General features: G+C 42.1%; 2 protein-coding genes across 16 annotated transcripts in view; one reads left to right on the forward strand and one right to left on the reverse strand.

Moving 5' to 3' along the window:
- The first annotated feature begins 4,164 nt into the window (after positions 1-4,164).
- On the forward strand, positions 4,165-6,234 carry CRH (corticotropin releasing hormone). 2 transcript variants are annotated; one of them, XM_021088452.2, is made up of 2 exons: positions 4,165-4,330; positions 5,129-5,859. In XM_021088452.2, exon 2 carries the CDS (start codon positions 5,139-5,141, stop codon positions 5,712-5,714), a length of 576 nt encoding a protein of 191 aa, XP_020944111.1. In that variant the 5' UTR covers positions 4,165-4,330; positions 5,129-5,138; the 3' UTR covers positions 5,715-5,859.
- Positions 6,235-7,366: 1,132 nt separating this feature from the next.
- The window catches only part of TRIM55 (tripartite motif containing 55), a 43,913-nt gene continuing 37,855 nt past the window's right edge, over positions 7,367-13,424 (reverse strand). For 12 of the 14 annotated variants that reach the window (XR_014842721.1, XR_014842720.1, XR_014842719.1 and 9 more), the window contains one exon: positions 7,367-8,375. Coding sequence is in view for 9 of the 14 variants with exons in the window: in XM_021088507.2 (XP_020944166.2) it covers positions 8,253-8,375 (123 nt within the window). In the remaining 5 variants the exon portion in view is untranslated. 14 annotated transcript variants of the gene reach the window in all.

A 13,424-nucleotide genomic window follows, 5' to 3' on the forward strand; every position in this document is an offset into this window, starting at 1 on the left:
TTAACAGGATGCCATACAGTCAATAAGTGGATGTCATTTAGATATAGGAAAATGAGATATTATTTTAGGTGGAAAAAAGTAGATTATAAAATTTTAGTTACAAAACTTTATCTAGTAACTTCAGTCTGATAGGTTTATGGATGATTTTTTTTTTCATCCATCCAGAAGGTTTATGAGTATCTACTGTGTTTTAGCCCTGCGGCAGGGGCTGGAGTAATGAATATGGCAGTTTGTAAAGACAGTCAAGTCTCTGCCACGCAATTGACAATCCAGCAAGGAAGACACACATGGTAGTAGTAAGAATGTGAAAATGTGAGCTTTATGATGGAGGACGTTCATGACGTTAGCAGAACACAGAGCACAGGTCCTAAACCTAGTCTAGGAATCTGGGAAAGATTCCTCCAACCAGTTACTTTTAAGGTTTTAATAAGGTTTGTTGTTTTTGTTAGGTAGAAATTCACAATCAGGAACACAGTTTTATCCCAATTATGTAAAATATATATGCTCAGGAAAAAATTCTCAAGGGAAGCAATAAAAGGTTAATGGAGGGTATATTCTGGAATATGAGGAATTTTGTATTCTTTATACTTTTCTTTTTTTTAAAGTTTTCTGTAAGGAGGACGAATGGCTTTGAAAATCAGAAGAGATTAATAAAAGTTACTGTTACCAGTGAAGCTGTTGGATATTTGTGCTGTTTTAGGTCCTTTCCCTGGACTTACCTCTGGAAGTTAAAATTATCAAACCACCTATCCACCCTTGGCATTTTTAAAGGCTGTCATCGGAGATGGTAGATTTGTTTCAACAAATATTTGTTAGCAGATTTGGAGACGGTCTTTGCCATGAGCTTTGCTAATAGAAGTATGTGTTGAGATCTCCTCAAAAGTCAGGGAGATGCTGGAATATATCCAGTAGGTACTATTCTTTCTGATATTTCTTTATTCATTGGACTGCTGTGCCATATCTTTTTACATTTAACCATACCCTTCCTATATTATCTTCTTATTGAAAAATAGTTGAAAACATGAAATAATCTGTTTTGTGCCCATAGTGGATAGTTCTAAAAGCAATTTAAATTGGTTCTCCAGTGACTCCTTTCAGGAAGTTATTCCTACATGTAAGATTGACTGAGAGCAGTGGTAATTTTTATGGACTTGGGCATTTAGTTTGCTGTACATATATGTTATTTCTCCAATCACACAATTATCATTATTTTGAGAACCACATCACTCTATACTTTATCAAAAGATCTCTTTTTTCCAAGGTAAAACTAAGGTGGAGAATTACACTCACACGTCCTAAGTTGGCAATGCATTGTTTTATAAAACCTCATGTAGCAATGATGAGATTCAGCTGAAAGGTAAACAGCAGTGTATGCACAGATCAGGTGCTGAGACATCAGCATGTACAGAGAATCTCTGTGCTCTCATATCTTAGGTTTATCAATATAAGCAAAGTCTGAGAAAAAGTAACTTATGACTGATGTGAGAATATTCACCAAATTCACTAAATTCATCTTCTCACTTCAATTTGTTCCTGTGTCTCTGCTGGAAAAGGAAGTTCAAAGGGTATCATTATATTATGGGAATAATACAGGTTGATAGTCAAAAGGACTAGGTTTTTTGTTTGTTTTTTGATTTTTAGGGCCACATCTGCGGCATATGGAGGCTTCCAAGCTAGGGGTCAAATCAGAGCTGAAGCTGTTAGCCTATGCCACAGCCACAGCAACTTGGAATCCAAGCAGAGTCTGCAGCCTATACCACAGCTCACAACAACGCCTGATCCTTAACCCAAAGAGCGAAGCCAGGTATCGAACCTGCATCCTCATGGATACTAGTCAGATTCATTTTCACTGAACCAAGATGGGAACTCCTGAAAGAACTAGGTTCTAATTCTGACTTTTATCACTAACTAGCTGAGTGACTTCAGGTAAGTCACTTAACCTCTCCGGTTCTCATTAAAAACTGACTGATCTCTCCCAGTCACTTTTAATATGAATTGTCAGTGCTGTGATGAGTTCTAACTTTTGGCTAAGTTGTGGTGAATAGGGGCTACCCTGCACAGTTCCCTCTCCTCTGGGATCTAGGTCTTTTGTTCCTCATGCTTAGTCAGAGCCACTTTGCCTAACCAACTACCTACTCCAGGGAAATCTCACAGCAAGGATTCAATAGTGATGAGGGAGCTGTACTAAAACAACATCCTCAATAAGCCCAAGAGGAGAGAGATCTGATGAGATTTGGCATTAGTCAAAGCCTAGAACATGTTGTTTCTTCCTTCTCTGGAGGAACTTCCCAGGCCTTCTCAGCTAAACCTTTGATCTTATTCCTTTCCTAGTTCTTACTCTCTTTCCATTTACCTGACCCTCCCCTTCCAAATCTATGTTCACCTCCAGGCTGACATCCAAGCTAAAATCTGCCAATTGAGACAGAGGAGGGTTCATCTCCTACCAACATAAAATACAGTTTTCCTCTAAAAAGCACAACCATTTTCCATATTTATGATCTTCTGTTAATAACTCACATCTTCCCCAGAAGGCACATTTCTTTCTCTATTCTCTTATGTCAGAAGCACATTCCATGCAATGATCCAACTATGGGCTTCTCTGGAAACTGCCAGAATTTTTCTTTCTACCTTCCTTTTGTTTATGAGAATGGTTGTGGATTAATACAGACCCCAAAACAGGAGTTGCAGTGTGTATTGCATCGTTTGTCATGTGAGCTACAATGCAAAGGAAGCAGCCAGAGGTAACCAGAAATGAGGAACAGGAAATTTCTGATAAACAACTCTGGTGGTTATCTAGAAGCTGAACTGAATCATAGATACCAGAGTTTGGAATTGCATTTTGAATTGGAGAATTAGAGGTAACTGCCTCCCACCTGTATGATAGTATCAATTTATTGTGAAATTTGAGTATGGTTTTATAAGCATTTATTCTTTGGTAGTGCTAGAGAGTATTTATTTATCAGGCTCCCATGCAGCACATTTGAATTTGGAAAAAGAAATGATTAAAACAGCAACAAACTGGGTGCTTCTGATATGGATACTATTGTGGGTGTTAATAGTATTTGGAAGTAAAATGAATGAAGATACTGTTTTACAGACTCAGTATTCATCAATAAAAACATGCAACTGGTAAATTTAGCCCTGTAATCAGGCAGTTAAGAAGAGTGATTTCTGTCCTATTTGTATAGAATAGAAAGTTAGAATGGATGTTTCTGTCATTGGGCTTGCATTGAGTAAGCTAGATAAAAATTGTTTAACTCATCCGCCTCTCACTGGTCCTTTCTTTCTCTAATTTGGGAACAGAAAAGCCCACAATTAATTTCACATTCTGAGAGAAGAGATGAAGGAGGAACAGTGAGGTTCTGGGAGAACTTAAAATCTTTGCTGCACCCCTAACTGATCTTGGTTTGTGCCTCTTCATCATGGAAGTAGCTCTTGTATCATTTAAAAAACTTGAGCTGTGTTCCCAAAGAGGCTTATTGGTCTTACCTCTGTAGGCTCATAATTCCTTTATCTGTTCTTGGGAGGAAAAAGCAGAGAGAGGCTTAAAAGCTGGAGGTCTATGCACTCCCATCTCCTTGTTCTTCATTCTTATCCAGGCAGAAAGGTAATGGGACACGTCTCTAGCAGAGGGAGGTTTTCAGATACTGAGGTTTTGTCTGAGACAACTGGTCAGAGAAGTTAGGAGGAAGAGGGAAGAGGGGGTTCAGGAGCCCCCTATAAGTGGATGCTGCTTCCCCACAGGACTGTGGGTTGGTCCACCTCCCTTCCTTCACACTTTCCTCTTCTCTCCCCTCCCATTCATCGGCTCTTTTCTGACCTTCACTTCGGCCCTTCATAGTAAGAGGTCAGTATGTTTTCACACTTGGGAAATCTCATTCAAGAATTTTTGTCAATGGACAAGTCATAAGAAGCCCTTCCATTTTAGGGCTCGTTGACGTCACCAAGGAGGCGATAAATATCTGTTGATATAATTGGATGTGAGATTCAGTGTTGAGATAGCAAAAATTCTGCCCCTCATTCCCCGGCAGGGCCCTATGATTTATGCAGGAGCAGAGGCAGCACGCAATCGAGCTGTCAAGAGAGCGTCAGCTTATTAGGCAAATGCTGCGTTGTTTCTGAAGAGGGTCGACACTATAAAATCCCACTCCAGGCTCTGGTGTGGAGAAACTCAGAGCCCAAGTCCGTTGAGAGACTGAAGAGAAAGAGAAGAGGGAAAGAAGAACAGTGGGGACAGAAAGGAGAAGCAAAGAAAACCCTTGAAAACCCCAGAGACGTTCCTCTGCAGAGAGGCGCGGCGCGCAGCTCACCTACAGAAGCGCCTCAGAAGGTAGGGCGTCCCTAGACGGAAATGCATGCGTCCCCAACCTCGCACTGCGCTGCCTGAGCTGCCACCATGCGATGAGCCGCTCACTCCACTCAGCTGGCCCTCGGCGCGCGCGCGCGTGTGTGTGTATGTGTGTGTGTATGTGTGTGTGTATTTGCTGACTGTGCCTCAAGATTCCGATAGTAGCTGGGATGTGGCAAAAGCAAACTTAGACGGCTGCTCAACGTTACCCGAACGGGCAGTTATTCTTCGCTGGCTGTGTAGGCGAGCCCCCAATCCAACCCGACCCCCACCTCCCCGAGGAGAGAAGGGAGCGAGGGCAGGGATGGAGAAAAGGGAGGAAGAGGCAGCAGTTCTCAGTTTGGAGGAAAAAATGCCGAAACATCCGGAAAGAGCGCGGGGGTAGGGGGGCATGATTAAAGCAGGTGGGGTCTTAAACTTGTAGTCTTCTCTAGAGCTCGGTGGACTGGTTTAGAGGATTGTTAGAAAGGGGACTCGAGACTGTCCCTTGGTGAGTCTCGCAGGGGTCACTCTAGCCTGGCGAGGGGCTGAGCTTTGGCGCCAATTCCTGCAGGCGCCCCTGTTCCTGCTCTGGGTCTGGGTCTCACTCCAACTCTGGAAGTCCTAGTCCGTGCGCGTCAGCACCGCGGACAGCGCCCGCTGGAGCCCCTGACATCTGTGCTGTCCTGTAGGAAGACCCCCCCAAGCGCACCTCCCAGTTGAGCTAAACTCTGATCAACTCTTTCTTTCTCTCTTTCCTTCTCTCATTCCGCCCTTTGCCCACCGCTGTGCCGCAGCTAGCGCCCCTAAAATGCGGCTGCCACTGCTTGTGTCCGCGGGCGTCCTGTTGGTGGCTCTCTTGCCCTGCCCGCCATGCAGGGCCCTCCTCAGCCGGGGCCCCGTCTTGGGTGCCCGGCAGGCCCCGCAGCACCCCCAGGCCCTGGATTTCCTCCAGCCGCAGCAGCAGCCCCAGCAGCCGCAGCCTCGGCCGGTCCTACTCCGCATGGGGGAGGAATATTTCCTCCGCCTGGGTAACCTCAATAAGAGTCCCGCTGCTCCACTCTCTCCCGCCTCCTCGCCTCTCACCGGCAGCAGCGGCAACCGGCCGGACGAGGTGGCTGCCAACTTTTTCCGCGCGTTGCTGCAGCAGCTACCGCTGCCCCGGCGCCCGCTTGACAGCCCTTCGGGTCCCGCGGAGCGCGGCGCAGAGAATGCCCTCAGCAGCCGCCAGGAGGCACCCGAGAGGGAGAGGCGATCCGAGGAACCTCCCATCTCGCTGGATCTCACCTTCCACCTCCTCAGAGAAGTCTTGGAAATGGCCAGGGCGGAGCAGTTAGCGCAGCAAGCTCACAGCAACAGGAAACTGATGGAGATTATTGGGAAGTGAAACGGTGCGTTTGGCCAAAAAGATTCTGCATTTAGCACAAAAAAACAAAAATAAAAAATATTACAGTATTCTGTACCATAGCGTTGCTCTGATACCATTTGTTTATTTTTATATAGCTTGAGAAGTAGAAGACCGTGCAGCAAGAGCGCTCGTACCCCTTAAAAAGCATGCACAAAGTGTATTCACGTGCCACAGGGCAACAAAATGTAATTTGTATCGTCTGTGTTTAGTTTCTCTTTATTTCCAGGTGTCTTTAATGATGTTTTAAAGAGCAAATAGACCCAGGGGGAAATGTTTTGAAGAAGCAGGCGTAAGTCACCCAAATGATTTTGTTGTAGTTTGAGCTAAAGAGAATGTCATTCTCTTGGGTGGGTGACATAAAATTTTGTAAGCTTGTTGAATCAACTTTTCCTTGTAAACGTTTCAGTAATAAAACATCTTTCCAATCCTTGGTCAATTTGTTTGTGTAAGAGAATGTTGAATATTTATATTTCTAATAAAAGCTGCAAAGGTAAAGATGACTTTACTTTTCCTCTTCATTGCTCACAGGGGAATATTCTGAGCTCCTTACTTCCTCCAGATTGACTTCAGCACAAGAAAAGACAAAACTCCTTGCATCTTATTTTCTTCTAAAAACACAAGCAACTGTCAGTGGCCTACACAGATAATGCAACTGCCCTGGACTTAATCTCTGTACCTCAGAGATTGAGATAAATAATTTGGAAAGTTGCTTCCAGTTCTAAGGCTTGGTAATTCTATAAATGGAAGACAGATTCATAATGAAAATAACATGTAACCCTGATTAACTATAAGATGTGAAATAATTGGGGAGAGTGGGGAAGGAGGAAAAGAAAAGAGAAACATTGGGGCAGGGATTTCTTCCCATGATAGGACCAAAATGCTGCACCATTTTTTTCTATGACAAAGGCTTACTTTATCAAACTATTACTTTGGCACCATTAAAAAAATTTTTAAGCTGTTTTCCATGGCTGACTTTCCTTTTCTAATAGGAAAAACTTGATAGCCTCTCCACTTAAAACAACTAAATTTAGTTGCTATAAAATGGCCCTTGGGAACATTTTTCCCATAAAGCACATTTTGGCTTTAACAACTTCACAAATACTTCATTTCTGTCTATGCCAACCCTAATCACTTTAATTCTTAGGAATATATACTATCACTGTGCACTTCTAAAATCAAATAGCACACCTAATTGGTTTTACAGTGCACTCATCTTTGGTAGTTTAGTTATTAACTTAAAAATTCAATCGAGGAGTTCCCGTCATGGTGCAGCAGAAATGAATCCAACTAGGAACCATGAGGTTGCAGGTTCTATCCCTCGCCTCCATCAGTGGGTTAAAGATCCAGCGTTGCCGTGAGCTGTGGTGTAGGCACATCTGGCGTTGCTGTGGCTGTGGTGTAGGCTGGTGGCTACAGCTCCAATTGGACCCCTCGCCTGGGAACTCCATATGCCTTGGGTGCATCCCTAAAAAGACCAAAAAAAAAAATTTTTTTTTCAATCAAATGTTTAATACTTCAGAATTAATTCGAATATATGAAGATGCTTCTTCCCTTGGGACTCTTTAAATACACTTGACTAATGGAGTAATAATAGGATGATATGAAACACATAAAATCATTGTTAGACTAAGTTGTTAAAAACAACATTTATTTAAGAGTTCATACAGAGTAATACGTATGTTTTGAAGGAGGCACTATGGTGGGACAAATAAAGCATGATTTAAATGTATATATATATGCATATAGTGTGTATTATATGCACATATATATTTAAATACATGCCGTTGTTCTACAGCTCAGCAAATTGGTGCCTCGGTAGAAAGTAGACAGTTCCTGTTGAAAAGTCTTTTACAGTTAAAGTGCTTGACATCTACATATCTCAAACTAAGATTAGAAAAATGGCACAAGAAATGTCCTAGGCCTTTAGCTTTCTGGACCAAGAATGTGGCACCAGAGTCAGAGAACATTTCCAGGTATCCATCCAGCGACATCTCACAAGGAGGAAAGCTTTGTGAAGCGTCTCATGCCTTTGGTCGATGATTTACCTTTTGTCCATATATTGATAAATCGGTCATTTCTGAATTAACACTGAATTTTACTGACCACCTGCCTTGTTGATGAGGAAAGAGAATAAGAGCTACTATGCTATCATAACAAAGGCAGCGCCTATCAGAGACAAGAGTGTAGTGCCGACTTTTTTCAACACTTGCCACTTTTACTGACGCGCACGCACACACATACCACACCTACACACCCTTTGTAATGTTTCCCACATGATAAAGATTTGCATAAGATCAAGTTCCCCTTTTTTTCCTAATGCCTTCTGCAACTATTTTCTCAAAGCATGGTTTTCCCTCACTGTGTTAGATAAGTCATCTGGAATTAAAAGGTATCTTTTATAGAAATCCTGTTCAGAGGTCCCTTTCATCATTGGCATGATATTATTTTCATCTTGGTTCCCTGCTGCCTGTGTGCATCTCAGCCAGGCAGACAGAGGGGCAGCAGTTGGAATGAACTTCATTCATTCAGGGAGTTCAACCAGGAAAAGGAGAAGACATGTCGAGCTGGCTCAGAATCAGCTCCATTCCCACTCCCCGCAGCTGCAGCCTGGCCCTGGAGGGGCCGGTCCTCAACTCCGATCTGCAACAGAAGCAAAGCTGCGTCACAGGAAGAAGAGCCTAGTCTTTTGTGAATTGGTCCAGTCACTTTTCTACTGAGGAGAAAGGATAATAATAATGACATGGGACATAATTATTATTAGGGATGGAAAGCAAGCTCAGGTTATCTTGGCTCTGGCCAAGAGCCATGAAAGGAATCCCACTCATAATCTAAAGAGGGGCTACCGTAAGGCATGCAGTAGAGGAAAGTTCTTGGGGAAGAGTTCAGGCTATTCTACTTCTTTTTAAGTCCACTTGTACAGGCTTTACTGAGATGAAAATGACATTACAATTAATGGAATTTGTGTTTAGAAAAGTCTGTGAAATGGGTAAAAATCCTAATTTAAATGACTTTACTATGTCACATGACATAATCGCTCAACTGCTAAAGTGCTAAAGTAGAAATTTTTTACCAAGATGTGAAAATATGTATGTGTATGTATATATATATGTAATTTTGTAACTTTATGTAAATTTATATTGATATATATGTAATTTTTACAAAACCACAGGCTTGGTTTTGAGCAAACTATGAATAAAGGGACTTTTTTCTCTAGGCAATAAAATCTAATACTACCAATATTTCTAAACAGATAGCTGTCTTTTATAGATTCCAGACAAATATGTTATGATTGGGAGGTAATTGATCAATCTCATCTCATAAGTGAAATGTTTCTATGATGCTTTGCGTGTAAAAAATAGTAACTTAGTGGAGTGAGGGACAATCCTAGAGAAGTCTTGTTGAAATGTGATTTGATGTAAAAACTCAAATTCCTTACACTGAAGGTACCATGACAAACGTAATCCTTTATAGGAGAACTACCAAACACAGACTAACATATTCTGATGACCTCACTGGTAAAGTTATCCCACTGGATTAGAATGCCACTGATATCAAAGCAATGAGGTAGACACATGCATTCAACCCAGAAGCCCCGGGTGACCTTATGAAGCTGCCGTGTGAGTGGATACTCCTAGCACAGGCAAAGCGAACTTTGGTGAGTATGTTCTTTGTGGCCACGCAGAATAGTTCCAATGAAAAACGAGTGCTTGAAAAGAAAATCATGGACTTGGAGAATAGACTTGTGGTCGCCAAGGGGGAGGGGAAGGGAGCAGGATGGATTGGGAACTTGGGGTTAATAGATGCAGCCTATTGCCTCTGGAATGGATGAGCAATGAGATCCTGCTGTGTAGCATTGGGAACTATATCTAGTCACTTATAACAGAGCATGATAATGTGAGAAAAAAGAATCTATACATGTATGTGTAACTGGGTCACTATGCTGTACAGTAGAAAATTGACAGAACACTGTAAACCAGCTATAATGGGGAAAAAATTATATAAATGGGGGGAAAAAGAAAAAGAAAAATGAGTGGTTTTCCTGCACTTTACCAGATTTTAACCTAAATACCTATTTGAGATAATGTTTCAAGTTCAATAAAATTATCCTAAGTCCTATGGCTTTAGGATTATACATCCCTCTGCCATGTTGCTCCCTGACAGAAAGTTAAGAAGGGCCATGGAATCATACTAGCTATGGTAGAATAAAATTTAAGCATATGATTTTCTATAAAGGCATAGTTGAGACATCAAGTGTGATCAGGCTTTTTTGGAAAAGTTGTTAGTAGATTCTGTTGGTGATGGGTTAGCTACGTCAATGTCCTTGAAGTTGAGGTTGGGTAAATATCATCCCGACAGAACCCTGTGCCTATTTAGGCACACATGACTAGCTCTTCTCTTCCCCATCCCAGTCACCTTGCTCTCATGAATCCTAAAAAAGCACAAGTAATCTGGGCATATCATTGATGTGTAAAGTACTTTTCTAACCATTCTGTTGGGTGAATAGTGAACTCTGCCGAACTCTGCCTAGAAGAATGGACCAGCAAAGTTCATTTTGTCTCCCCTTTGCCTTGAAGGCAATTTCTAACCTAGAGAAAATTTCCATGACATTTGTTCTGAAATATCTAAGGAGTGAAACTAGTTGGGTAAAGTATTTTCTGCACAGGGATAGAATCTTTGTGACACTGCTGGTGGCTTACAAACCGTTTGGGACTGCTTTTGGAATCTGTATATATTTCTGTGCTTTTTATACTCGAGATTAAAATCTATCTTCCATTTTAAATGTTTTAGCTGTTAAAACCCTACAGCCTTCAAAACTTGATATTAAATAGTTTGTGTTTGTTACTTTTACACCCTCATGTTTTCAGTCAATTATTAGATTGATTTCCCAAACAATATGGACCAATGCTGGCCTTCAGAGAAGAAAGGCTGGTGCCAGAGTTGGCGGGGGAGGGGGCAAGAAAGAGATTATCCTGGGTATCTGTACGTGACTACACCGTTTCCTTGGTCTTGTTGATGTAAACCTGAGGACCCCCTAACCCTCTCAGCAGGGATGTTTTATGCAAAGAGGCTTAGCCTGGTTTTGAATCCCAGCCTAACAACTTATTAGCTGTATAACTCGGACTAGCTACTTAACCTCTCTGAGCCTTAGTTTTCTCTTTTGTAAAACAGAGATGACATCTTATGTTACAAGATTGTTTAAAGGAGTTCCCGTCGTGGCACAGTGGTTAACGAATCCGACTAGGAACCATGAGGTTGCGGGTTCGGTCCCTGCCCTTGCTCCGTGGGTTAACGATCCGGCGTTGCCATGAGCTGTGGTGTAGGTTGCAGACATGGCTCGGATCCCGCGTTGCTGTGGCTCTGGCGTAGGCCGGTGGCTACAGCTCCGATTCAACCCCTAGCCTGGGAACCTCCATATGCCGTGGGAGGGGCCCAAGAAATAGCAACAACAACAACAAAAAGACCAAAAAAAAAAAAAAAAGATTGTTTAAGGACTGAATGAATAGAGTAATACATCTAAGGCACTTTGCACATGCTTCATTTATATTAAATGCTTCATAAATGTCCCTTTCCTCCCTCTCTCTGCTCTTCCTCCCTTCCCCTCTCCTCTCTCAAATTAGTAAAGAGGGAGTTCCTGTCATGGCTCAGTGGTTAAAACCCAACTAGGAACCATGAGGTTGCAGGTTCAATCCCTGGCCCTCACTCAGTGGGTTAAGGATCTGGTGTTGCTGTGAGCTCTGGTGTAGGTTGCAGACGTGGCTTGGGTCCTGCATTTGCTGTGGCTGTGGCATAGGCCAGCAGCTACAGCTCTGATTAGACCCCTAGCCTGGGAACCTCCATATGCTGAGGGTCGGGCCCTAAAAAGACAAAAGACAAAAAAAAAAAAAAAAAATTAGTGAAGAGGCTCCTGTGCTATGCAGAATCAGCAGGGGACTGTTAATGAGGAACAATATACAATAGCCCCGCCCCTAGTAAAGAGAGACAGTTGTATTTTCGAAGCTCATCTCTCCAGACTCAGACATCATTTATATGTTTTAGTTCCTTTGGCATGGTGTAACCATGGTTATCCATCACCCAGTCCAGTGTATCTTCAAGTGGCCTGACTTTCTTTGTGGCCATGTGGCTCTCTCATAAAGGAAGAATGAGTCAAAAATTTCGAAACTTTTCTATACACAGAGTCCATTAAATCATAAGCAGACAGCCTTCCCCGAGTGGAATTGTGCATATGTAACCCTTTAAATAGTTTCCAAATGCTGGCTCTCCTTCATTACAGGACGTGCTGTTTTGGGGGGAATAATGATGTCCCATGAAGCTGACAAAGGACAGAGAAAAATGCGCACTTTAGCTCTTCTGCCTGCTTTTGAATTAGCCCTGCATTCCAGTTCAGGCTGAGGTGTGTGTAAAGGGGAAGAAAGGACTGTTAGTCCTGTACCATTTCTAAGTTTTACACATTTTCCTCAGGTGATGAAACAATGAACAAACTTACAACCATCATTTAACACTGCTCTATTGGCTTAGGGCTTCAGATAATTTGAGAAATAGGAGTTTTAGTCATAAAATACAACCATGAAGTGGAACAAGGAAGCAGAATTTTCCATCTTGACTGTGAGACTCGGCTCAGTCAAGATGCAGAGAAGACCACCAGGAAGGAGTGATACACCAGTGCTTAAAGCAAAGAATCTTTTCCTCAGATGAATTTGACTAGAAATTCTGAGTATTCATGAACCAGACTCACTCAGAAACACAACTTCTTTTATTTTCCGTGATTTCTTCCCTGTTACTATTAAATGTCCTTTGAAAGGAAAAAAAATTAATGTCAGATTAGGGACCTAGGGGATCTTTTCCTTGCACAAAAGAGCAGGGTGGTGAGAGGTGCTTCTGCTCAGGGCTGAGGGAAGTGCAGGCATCGTCTGGGCACGTTATGTTGCCTCGTACCATTTCCTGCTGATGGGATTAGGAGTATGCATTCTGCCAGGGGCTTGTGGATATCTGTCTCTGGGTACAGGACAGTTCTGGGTTATGGCCAGTGTTTGCTTGGCCTGAATTGCACATGGAATTTTGAAAAAGACTTGAATTAGTTGCAAACATTAAAAATTGAGAAGCAAGGAAGTGGAGAAATAGAAGTTTTTGTGCACTGTTGGTGGGAATGTAAAATGGTGTAAAAGAGCATAGCAGTTCCTTAGAAAATTAAACATAGAATTATCATATGATCCAGCAATTCCATTTCTGTATAAAACCCTCAAAGAACCAAAAACAGGAACTCACACAGATATCTGAACATCCATGATAAAAGCAGCGCTATTCACAGTAGCTATGAGGGGGGAACAACGCAAGAATCTACCTATCGGTGGGTAGATAAAGTGCAGTATATACATATAATGGGATATTATTCCATTTAACAAGGAAGAAAATTCTGATAAATGCTACAACCTGGATGAACCTTGAGGATATTACGCTCAGTGAAATAAACCAGTCACAAGAAGATAAATACCTCTACTTAGATGAGGTAACTAGAGGCAGCAAATTCATAGAAAGAGAGAGTAGAATGATGGTTGCCAGGCACTGGAGGGAGGAGGCAAGGTGAAGACGTTGTTTAATGGGTATAGAGTTTCAGTTTTGCAAGATGAAAAAGTTCTGGTCCATCACATAATAGTGAGAATTTACTTAATGCTGCTGCACTTAAAAATGCTT

Source organism: Sus scrofa, chromosome 4, assembly GCF_054392235.1.
Source record: "Sus scrofa isolate SSC_HxYL_T2T_F1_AM1 chromosome 4, Sscrofa_HxYL_maternal_Yorkshire_Landrace_v2.0, whole genome shotgun sequence".
Classification (NCBI taxonomy): Eukaryota; Metazoa; Chordata; class Mammalia; order Artiodactyla; family Suidae; genus Sus; species Sus scrofa.

What these genes read in the sequence shown, in the direction of transcription:
- CRH (XM_021088452.2), top strand. Translation starts at nt 5,139, where the DNA reads ATGCGGCTGCCACTGCTTGTGTCCGCGGGCGTCCTGTTGGTGGCTCTC.